This window comes from Actinia tenebrosa, unplaced genomic scaffold, assembly GCF_029948245.1.
Source record: "Actinia tenebrosa isolate PJP-AT-01 unplaced genomic scaffold, QUT_ActTen_1.0 PGA_scaffold6__47_contigs__length_16458017, whole genome shotgun sequence".
Lineage (NCBI taxonomy): Eukaryota > Metazoa > Cnidaria > Anthozoa > Actiniaria > Actiniidae > Actinia > Actinia tenebrosa.
The window spans coordinates 8,931,779-8,943,217 of NW_028292583.1; the positions used below are offsets into that span (position 1 = coordinate 8,931,779).

The 11,439-nt window shown below is 36.8% G+C and overlaps 1 protein-coding gene across 2 annotated transcripts; it reads right to left on the reverse strand.

Annotated features, from left to right (window-relative positions):
* Positions 1-134: 134 nt before the first annotated feature.
* On the reverse strand, positions 135-9,983 carry LOC116307434 (fibroblast growth factor 1). Of its 2 annotated transcripts, none has more exons than XM_031717691.2 (4): positions 9,823-9,983; positions 2,900-3,211; positions 1,524-1,627; positions 135-894 (listed from the first exon to the last, which is right to left on the reverse strand). In XM_031717691.2, exons 2-4 carry the CDS (start codon positions 3,201-3,203, stop codon positions 712-714), a joined length of 591 nt encoding a protein of 196 aa, XP_031573551.1. In that variant the 5' UTR covers positions 3,204-3,211; positions 9,823-9,983; the 3' UTR covers positions 135-711. The 2 variants fall into 2 exon arrangements, with proteins under 2 accessions (XP_031573551.1, XP_031573550.1); XM_031717690.2 differs by lacking the exon at positions 9,823-9,983 and adding an exon at positions 3,334-3,653.
* Positions 9,984-11,439: the final 1,456 nt, after the last annotated feature.

An 11,439-nucleotide genomic window follows, 5' to 3' on the forward strand; every position in this document is an offset into this window, starting at 1 on the left:
ACGATAGTCCATAGGATATTGGAAGACCAAAAGGAATTCTGGGCGTTCTTCACAACATGAATAACCAAGGTGTTTATGATATTGGCTTTGTCGACTACAAGCAACACTGAATATCCTTCGTATTCTTGACGAGATTAAGAAGAAACAACATTACTTTATTATATACATACCGAGATTTACTTATTGGCTATCCACACTTCGTACATCCGGGCCCAGTGTTCTAAAAACACCACACATATGGACACATATATTCGCTCTGCTAAAGTAAGAGTGTCTCGGAAAACCCGTTTGACTTAACATTCATTACAACATTTAAATTGTTTTTAAATAGCGTGATATAGAAGTTTTTAAATTTCTGATTAATTGTACAAAACGACATAAATTTTCCTTTTTTTACTATCGTTAAACAACGCAAATAGACCGTGGTAACACTTACACATTCCGTACTGTTGAATGTTTCAGGTTTTTTACTATTATATGCAATTTAAATATAACCTCTATTAGTTCATGAATAATTGTTGTAATATTTTTTGTAGTCCAACTATCTGTTGTTGTTGTTGTTGTTGTTTTGCTATCAGTTAAAGACGGATCAATGGTTTTCAGTCTTTCTTAATAATTGTTATTATAAATTTGTCTTCGTTTTGCTGAATTGTCTGGATGATAAGAGTTTCAACCCAGTGTGCCGGTTTCAACCCAGTCTCTCGGTTCAGTTTAATGGCTACCTTGAAGTTCAAGGAAATGCGCGCTATGTTGATCTTTGTGAACTCTGTTGCCTCTTTTTGGCTGTCCATTTCTCTTAAGTCCTATGTACCAGCAATGAACATAGTTTTTGTATGCTACAAATCCTTTATCTGCCGGAATCTTCTTGAATACACTCTCCAAGCTTGGGATTTTCTGTCACAAAAATAAGAAAAGTAATAAGACTAACCGAAGATGCATAGAAGTGATGACATATTTATGATCATGAAAAAGTCTTAAGTACCTAAGCATAATAACAAATGTTTTAAAAAAGGTTTTCAGAGCTTCTTCGAAGGAATAACACATGCCGAGTATTGTGGCGAGTAAGTCGCACGAGGAACAGTTGTTCGTTGATTTTTTTTATGATTCACAAACTCTTATAAAATATCTTACGCGCCGACTCCACTGACATCGAAAGAAAAAGCAAAATACTTCCTTTTAGTCATAATAATTCAAAGATATTGGGTATAGTGCTTGACACACTTCAATAAATGGATGTTTGCATTGGCAACTGGTGGGCTTATAACCAGAGGGCTTTTAACTGGAAGGATATTTGCGTAAGCAGAATAGGGAGCTTATAACCAGTGGGACTTATAACTGGAAGGGTATTTGTGTTATGAGATTAGTGGACTCATAACCAGGGGGCCTTAAAGCTTTAAAGGATATTTGCGTAAGCAGACTAGCGGGCTTATAACCAGAGGGTTTATAACTGGACGTCATAGGTCATAAGGCACACTAACCGGAATGACTAATACATGTATAGAGAACTGATTCAACTGACTCACCCTTGTATAAAGTCTTCCGAGGCGATCCATTGAAAGATAACGTTTTGCAGTAACTCCTTTTGCTCTAAATAAGCCTTTTCCGAGCGATTCCAATTCCAGTTGAGCTGTACGGAATAATGCAATATCCACTTAGCTACGTCGTGAGCACTGATCAACACTATATCTTATAGCCAGTTTATCTGCTATATTGTATAGTATCTTGTTTGCCGGGTGGTTTATAACTCTTTGTAATCCTTTATATAGTACTTCCGCCCCCCCCCCCCCCCCCCCCCCAATCCCCATTTGACGGTAGTTTCGAAGTCCACGATTTTATTTTCATTATTTATTCCTCCTCCTTCTTTCCTCTTGGCTTTTCCACTTCCTCAAACATTTGCAAACAAAACTTACGCTTACCCTGCGAGCAGAGGATTTTTTTAACCGGATAGTTCTAAGTATTTTGAGACATCCAAGAATCAAGGTTTCCCGAATGAACACGACTAAGAAAAAATAAAATCAAGACTATCAAATTCCATAGATCGGAAATAAAAATGCAATACCTATTTACAATCCATTCTTTCGGCAAATATATAGTTTCGTTAACTTGAATTATTCAGTTTTCTGAGGGAAAATTTAGTGATGAGGTAGGCTTCAACAGGTTTATTTTAAGACAAACAGTTCGGAAACTTAGTGGTTCCCCGGCCTGAAGCAATACAATTGAATACCATTCGAACTTCAAATAACTTGAGTCTATTAAAATAAGAAATTTAAAGCAGCTTTAAGTTGGAGCCGGTTATATACATCGTGCTTGTTCTAGGTAAATAGTCGATACACTTATTGACTTCAAAAGTGTTAAGTGTTCCACCTGATTATCATTACGAGTGTTTACTTAGTCAAATGCTTCCTAAACATACTGTCTTTCTTACTTTTAAAGCTTAGAAATCACAAAGAGACACCACTGGCAAATCTTAATAATGAACTCAAGCAAAACTATGAACAGTTAGCTTTTTTTTTTTTTTTTCGCAATCATTTTTGATGCAGAATTTCGGGATCTTCAGTATTAGTGTGTGTTGTAAAAGAAAGTTGTCTAGTGTGTTCTCGTTTGAACTATATAATTGGATAACTTTTTGTTTGTTCTTTTTTTTTATTATCAAGAAGTTATGCTGTTGTATTCTCTTTGCTATAGCAACGTAATATGCTAGATAACAATTCGTGAGTACGTCTTCCATTTAGTGAACTACGACTTATGCTAAACACATGATAAAATATCTTACTAGTACCCCTATTCTCCGCCTGGAACAGTAGCACATTCTCACTGGGGACGTTCAATTGAGGTCACAGTGACCACAGTAAAAATAACAAAATCCGCTCTTTTCTTGCGGCGTGTTTTCAATACTCACCATAAGGACTTGCCATGTCAGATGTACCATTTACTGCTCCATTGGCATTGATTTGCAAGACATATTTATGTTCTGACCAAATTTTCCGCAAACCTTTGAAGCTTGGAGGCAGAAGAGTATCTTGAATGCAAGGCCGGTTCACTCTGCTCGTTTCGTTGACAGTAGCTTGAGTTGATATGTTTTGAAAGGAAGAACGTAATGGCAATGGAGTTTTCGACATGTTAGGCCGTCTTGCAATAGTTGTTCCTCGACATCGGATTAAGGTTGCCATTACGAACAGTACCAACATTGATACTCGATTCATCTTGTACGCTATGCAGGGAAAACAACAAAATAAAGATCATATTTTGACGAACTCAGTCTTAAGTTGTGTATTTGGGAGACCAATATCAATCAGTGACAGATTTCCGTTTTGGAAAACAATGTTAACATACCCTGATATTGTGCTAATGCAATAGTGTTAGTACAGAACGAAGGTCTTTCTTTTAACTTCAGCTCCCTGGATCTCACAGTTTCAAATTTAGAAAGGACCGAATCTTCTTCTCACTGTAGTTACTTTCAAACAAGAACTGGTTTGCAATCCGTCGAGATCAAAATAATGAATTTAAAATATCATCAAGCCTGAATTTATTCCGGGAATTACTTGAATAGCCCAAGTGAGATGACATTTGCACCTTCTTTGAGGCGATTGAATGTGTAAAGTGCTAACGATCAATTGATGCGTCGTGCATCAATTCGTTTCGTTTCGTTTGAGTTTTATTGTAGAGTAGTAAACGTGTTATCTATATCTGAATATCTGCAACAGACCAAATCAAACTGATTTTGAAATACCCCCAAGGAGAGCTTGGAATATAACAGTATTTTAAAGCTGATCAGTAATAGCCAGCGTGAGAAATCAAATTGAAGAGTATGTAGTTCCGGTTCTTTGTTTGGCTGTCACACAAGAAGGGTTGGAGGTATGCACGATGGAAGAGATGGAACTGAGCCACGAACGTTTTTCTGTCAGTACAATACTAATTACAACAACAGATCATTTACGCAGATGCTTTACAACTTACGCAGTGTAAGATAAACAACAGGAAGAAGAGGCTAGGTATACAGATTAAAGTAAGGCGGAGCTTCTATTTTCACTAATTATTCACACTCACTTAATTAAAAAAAAGCAACAAAGCCCTCTTGAGCACCTAAAGAAAGGCGATCAAGACATTGAGGGCGGAGAAGTTACAAGTATCAAACAATTCTTTGGATTTTTTTTCGTTTGTTTGAAAATTCAAAGATAACTTTGTGTTAATGAGATAATGGGGTAGGAGGGAAGACTAAACGAGCTGCAAAAAATATTACTTGTTGACTGGAAAGACATAACAAGCTTACGATAATTACAAACTATGTTAACTAGTCAGAAAGTTTGAAAGTTTTGAGGCAGAGTACGGTTTTCACATGATTCAAGAAAGATGACTTATTTTATTTAACTTTGCCTTAGAATAATGTGCAAGCATCGAAATGAACTGAATACGGATTTTTACGTAATGCTAAAAGGCAGCAGCAAATATGGATTATTGTGGATCGAAAACGAAGCATTCCAAATTCCTGATTGTGCTCTGCTGATTGGCTCCACTTAATTGTCACTCAGTCAAAACGTGATTGCATGGTTGACAACTCTATGAAATTGGGCCCAGTTAGAGTTTCCGGAAAAATCAGCAGGATAAAAGACTGATTGTTGCATTTGAACAAGCAAATATCCTTTGGTTTTTAATACCACTAAAGAGCTGAGTGAGGTGTAGTAGACCGTAGTACCAGTACAGGAGGCGAGAATTGTTGGAATGCAACTATCGTTATCAAGCGGGTTTCCTGTGGCAGAATGTTCCAGACTCAATTTACTCAGACTCTGCTACCTTAATTTATTACATATTAAGCTCAGCCGCTTTGCATTTAGTTATTACTATTCTGGTCAGCATGAGTCTGGTTTTTGGTCGAAGGTAGAAGGTCGAGAGTCGAGAGTCGAGTAGCAATATATTATATCAGTAAAAAAATAATAATATGCACTCTTCAATGGCAAAACTAGAAAAAAGACGGTGGGAAAAAAAACCAAGAAAATGTGCTAGAAGAAAGGAAAAAATAACAAGAAAAACTTCGTATACATGCATCGAAAGAAGAAAAGCAATAGCTCTAATGAATTAAGATTTCAAGTCATACGACGACACAAATGTCAAATGTTTTGTTTGTTTTCACGAGATCTATCCTGGGGAAATCACATCACTAATATCACTTCAACCAAAACCAATAAAGTCCTTGGAATAATCAAACGTTCAGTGAGAACTGCAAACATTTTCTCGATATTGTTTTTTCTCGCTCGTTATGGGCTAGTGACACGTTTACGTGTGGACGCATCAAAAAGTATGCGTTTACAAATGAAAACGTATACGTGAGCACAGGGTCTGAGTGTGTAGCTCCATTTACCTTCCATCAATCTTAGCTTTGGATTTTTTTTAGCTGCGGTTTACAATTTTGAATGGAAATAATTTCGATGTGACACGCTGCTGTCAGACGAAACCATCAAACAAAACGTTTTCTGCAAAGACAATGGTTGAGGGCTGACATTACGACACTGAATTGTCCTCAGCTTAACAGATTTGAATCTGACGTGTTTCCTCGACACAGAACACTAACGACTCTCTTCTCTCTTCTGATATACTTAGAAAATACCAGGCAGTTTTTTTATTTTTTTATCTAGGGATATTACAGCACTCTTTTTCTATAAGTCTGAGCAGAAACAAGGTGAGGTGGATATGTACTTGTGCGCGGGAAGAACGGGGAAATGCTGGCCCCTTTGGGTAGACATGCGGCTTAGTCGCAGTACCAAGTGGAGTAAAAGCTTTTGCCATCAAACTATTCCCAGGCAGCATTTCAAATGAGGAAACTCACTTGATTTTTTCAATCGACATTGTTTATTTAACGGTTTTTCCTGAATATGAGGAAAAAAGAATTAAGAATTTTACCTAAAAAGATATTGTCAAAAGCATCTAGAAAAAATCTTGAAACCCAAAAAATCGATTACACTGTGCCATACCCCCGAGACACTCGCAGAATAGAGGCCTTGTATCGGGACTTCGGACATTCTTCGGTAAGAAAATGTTCTAGCCCAGAGCATTATGGGACCATATTTATAAGTAATATCATGATCACCAAGGAAAACGACAAAAGACTTGAGTTAACTGCCAGGCAGGATAAAAAAAACTTACAAATTTCTATTATATATATATATATAATAGGATTTGAGCGCAATGAGATGTTATTAAATATATATTAGAGAATTTGTAGGCCAAAAAAATAAAAAAATAAATATAAATATACTTAATTGATATCCGACCTAAAAAACCTTTTGAACTTGACGTGTCTTGCATCAAAGTAAAGCATATTTATAAATTGTATAAGAAGTAGTCGTACTGTCGTACTGGAACGCCCAATTGTGAGTGAGGCGCGGTACTGCACAATATACAGAATATACTATATTTATACAGGGCTTCTTTTCATGGCAGAGGCATTTTGCTACTGACTGGACTACCCTGTTGTTATTCTATTCTATCTATTTACAGCTAATTGAAAAAACTTAGTCGGGTTCGAGAAGGTCATATCATCGAAGCTAAGACCGAAAAGGATTTTTGGTACTCCGAAATGTATATTATATTTGCATATAGACATGAAGATATAGAAATATAGATAAGTTATAGTGCTTGGGAACGAGGTTATTCAGGGCGAAAGCGCTTGGAATTAAATTCGGAAAAATTAATTTCCGACCTCGCTGGGAATCGAACCCACGACCTTCGGAATTGTACTACCGATACTCTACCAGCTGAGCTAGAGGTCAGACTGAGAGCAGGCCGGGGTGTTGCATATAGACAGTAGAGTAAAGTCGGTCGACGTAGATTTACAACATGCAAAAGTGTGCACAGGAAGGGAAAACTGCAATACGCATAATTGTCTGTCTTCCCATGCTCCCCTTCGGTCTTAGCTTTGATGATATAACTTTTTTTTTGAACCCGACAACGTTTTTTCAATTAGGTGTGTGTATATATATATATATATAAAGTGTATATTTATATATTTATATATATATATATACTGATATATATATATATAAAGTGTATATTTATATACAAAATATACTGTATATTCTATATATATATATACAGAGTATACATTAATAGTATATTCTGTATAGTGTACAAGCATTTAATATACGCAATATACGCTTTTTAGTAAAATACACAGGTGATTATAGAAAATCTCGCGCGCTGATTGGTCAAGAAACTCACACTATCACACGATAATCACCTCGAGCGAAAATCCAAAATTGCGGCCAGCCGCTTTGTTGCTGTTACCGGAAAAAGTTTTTCTTATAAGAATCACCTGTGTATTTATATTGCCTTATTGGGGAATATTTACCGAGACGCTCGAAGACTCAATTTAGCTGGTAAGATGATGAGTCGTCCTTTTATTTTCCTTTTAACACCTACTTCGTTTAGTTCTTTATTATTTTGTTGAGTTTGGAAGCGAATTCTGTGATGAATTGAACGGTCTGAAGTTACTAGTACTTCAATTACAAAAGACAGGGGCGGATCCAGGGGAGGGGTACCGGGGGTGCTCACGTGCACCCCTCCCTGGTTACACCTTGTGCTCCTACTTCGAAGATAACCAATACTGTTTTTTGCCTTTGATTCTAAGCAGCAGTTCATTTTTTCATGTTTTTTTGCCTTTGATTCTAAGGGGTGCACCCCTCCCTGGGTTAACTTGGGTGTTAATCGTATTATTTTACTTCAACTTTGCATCTTTCCTTTATTCTTTTGATATGAATAATCCGAAGATAAAACTAAGTGCGAGTGTGCGCAGTGCACAGTGCACAGTGCACAGTGGGTCCACAGTGCTAGAAATATCCCACATGAAACATCAGCAGTTCATTTCGTCATAGCGAAAGTAATCTATACTGAATAGAGCTTTGTGCTTGTTAGTGTCGTACAACGTTCGTAATCTACGCTGGCCCACAAGGGCAAAACAAAATTCAATTGAAGACGGGAAACAAAATAAAATCTCGCAGAACACAACAATGTTTCGGGGAACAAAATAAAATCTTAATGGAATTGAACCTAGCGCGGAGCAACGAGACGACTGGAGACTGGGCTCTACAGCTAGGGAATGAGCGAGTGAGTGACACATTTGCATATTCAGACCCCTCACAATAACTCGTTTCTACGCTTCGCGTATCCACGATTTAAAAAGAGATAGTACACTTGAAAGAGTCTCAGTTAAAAACTCGATTTCAAACACGACGTGACTACGTCTACGAGCCGGATTTCAGAGCATGCGCAGTGCGTTTTTAACCATTGTATCCTCTTGATCACAAAACACGTTACAAACGCGTGCGATTGGACCCAAACGATTCTGAGTGAAACCGAAAATATGTCCATTTAATTATTTACATTACTTACATACCTGATGGCACATGAGTAGCTACGCCTTCCCAGGAGGCAGTAGTTACAAAAACTTGCCTTCCAATGCAAGCGGTTCCATGTAAAGGAGTAAAACTTAGGTGCATGCTCTAAGCTTTGTACATCATCAAATTTTCGAATTCAATTGTTTGCCATTTTCGAAAGCTTAAAAGCAAGCTGAATTAAAATATGTCATTGTCGGTTATATCGACTGGATGAAGAGGATTATTTAAAGTGTATCTAGACTTCTAAAGTTCAAAAACAATAGATTATGTTTTATCTTTTCCGATGAAAACATTGACCCTAAGTCTGCCAAATGGAAAGAATGACGCAAAAAAGGCGGAGTTCCGAAGATCTTAAAAGGGGGGAGGGGGGGTGGGGGGATGAATGCCTCACAAGTTTGTTCGTTACGTAGATAATTAGCAGTTTTAACACAAGTTTAAAAACTCATCTATTTAAATCTGCTTATAATTTATAAATCATAAAATATAGATCATACTTACTGAATATGAACATTGACTTTTACATTGAATATAAATGATTTTTAGATATTTATCATTTGCTAAATATGAACATTGATTTTACATCGAATATTAATTGTTTATATATATAGTATTATTTATTAATATTTAGATCAGATTTATTTTCAAGTACTTATATCTTATCTTATATATTTAAATTTCTTGTAAATAACTTTTGCATATATGTTTATCTAATGTTATTATTTAATGTTTTCTCTTAATGTTAAGCGCCTCAGAATACTCACGTACTAGGTATGCTATACAAATCATTAAATTATTATTATTATTATTATTATTATTATTATTATTATTATTATTATTATTATTATAGTTGTCTACTAAACGTTTCACCATCAAATTGGTCTGATAAAAAAAGCCTTCGAAGCGATGGAAGACTAAAAGGACATGATAGTAGATGCTGTAGGGATTCTACGCAAAATTGTTTTAGCTAATTTTAGCGTTAATATACATGCATGCATGTCGTCTTCTTTAATCGGGACAATACATCGTGAAGTCGGTCATCCATTTGTTGACCCGAGATTCTTCGCTACGTATTTCTTTTCACTCAAGTTAGTCCCCTTCACTGCCGGAAACCCCAGATCTTGAGAAAAAGGACGTTAATCAAGTTTGAAATAGTTTCAGTATCGTAGCAGTTTTGTGTAAAAGCAAAGTAGGTAGGTACACCCATAGACTGTTAACTATGGTACACCATACTTCAGTTTAACAACATTCCTAAGCAAAGATAGCAAAGATTCCATAATGTAAAAGCCTACTTCATATACATGCTTGTTTGTCGTAGCATTCTGGTTTAGAAAAGTCAGATACGATACTTAACCGAATAAAGTGATAATCGCTGGCGTAAAGCAGGTATGATAAGATGTACTAGTTAATCAACTAGTCAGAAAGACTAAAAACTTACTGATTTTGGTATTGTTTTTCTATCTTCAGTGTTGTTTGCGGACGGTGACAGAAGACAATAACAGTGCTGGTTGCCGCGGATAGTATTCTCTTCCCATTCTAAATCCTATACTGACATAGCAGTAATTGTTCGTTCAATCAAGGACAAGCTTAAGATCTGAGACTCAAAGTACTTGTCTAGATATGTTAGATATCTGGCGACCTTTTGATCCTGAAGCTCTCAGTCAGTAAACATACATACATGTATTTCTAGACATGGTAAGATGGTTAGGATCACTCTATTATCGACCGGACATGCCACACGCTCTATCGGTTTAAAAATGCTGGTTTTTTTTATAGAAAACACCCCATAGCAGCAGTCATAGTAGTGTAATGATGGTGTCGTAGAAGCTATAGGAACTTGATAGTGCAAAAGTAGAAGAGTGATTTTAGTGAAGAAATAGAAAACGCGCGCGCGTGCTGTGTGCAGTTATGAAGCACGCGGGGATTGGCAGAACACGAGAGAAGTGTTTTAGGAGAAACACGACGCGCAGCGGAATGCTTCTTGACACTTCTCGAGAGTTATGCCAATCCCTGAGTGCTTTATAACTGAAAACAGCACAACAAGCAAGTTTTTTATTTCTTTTATGAAATACAAATTTCAATAACCGTTTTTTTTTTTGGATAGAAATGACGAAACTGAAAATGCGCGCGCGTGTAATGTGCTCTCATAAAGCACGCGCTCCAAACCAATTAGAACGCGACATTCATAACAGTTATTTTATAATAATGTTTACAACATGAGGGAGCGTGTTTGCCGGTATCGTCCATACAACCACGAGCTGGATGGGAGTGATGGTATTGAGGCACAACGTAGTGTTATTTAAGAAAATATAATATGAGCATGCGTACGATGTTCGGTCTGGCGTCGCACATTGTTGTGGTACAGGCATCCCACATTGATTATTGTGTTTAGGTTAAAAAAGGGCAAGATGCAGACTTTTCGATCTATCGGCCCTATGTGATTGTAACACGACAGCAACAGATGATGATGATCAAAGACATTCCAAACTGAAGAATTAAACGCGTTTTTTTACTTCAAACAATATCTGATAAGATTGAACAACTTGCAGATAAACATGGTTTGCCATTAACGACAGCTATCCCTCCTGCTATACACCCAGCAACAACTTTGAGTTTAGTCCTATTACGCCAGATGACATTAATAAGATGATTACATCAGTAATGCCATCCACAAGTGTTTTTGGTTCAGTACGTCCTCTCTCCACAAAGCACAAGTTCACTTTCTAAGAAAACAGTAAATATCGCCGTTGCTGACATAAGGACACTAAGCACATGTTTTGTCTCTGTTTTGTTTCTATTAAATTTATCTAAAGCTGTTGACAGTGTTCAACATGATATTCTTCTTCAAAAGATGTCCAATGCTGCTTCCTCAAATGTTTACGATTGGTTCAAAAGCTATCTATCGCACAGTCCCAATGACGTCGGGATTGGAACAGCAATTTCATCACTTCCACTTCCACGACACATGGAATACCTCAACGCTCCATTCTATCTCTATTTCGGTTCTCCGTCTACACAACGACCTCATTACCATCTGTCCCTAAGGCATGCGCCC

Coding starts and splice junctions, on each gene's coding strand:
- LOC116307434 (XM_031717691.2), bottom strand. CDS start 3,203: ATGAATCGAGTATCAATGTTGGTACTGTTCGTAATGGCAACCTTAATC. Junction 1,628..2,899: donor TGACATGGCAAGTCCTTATG/GTGAGTATTGAA, acceptor TATTCCGTACAG/CTCAACTGGAATTGGAATCG. Junction 895..1,523: donor TCGGAAGACTTTATACAAGG/GTGAGTCAGTTG, acceptor TTTTTGTGACAG/AAAATCCCAAGCTTGGAGAG.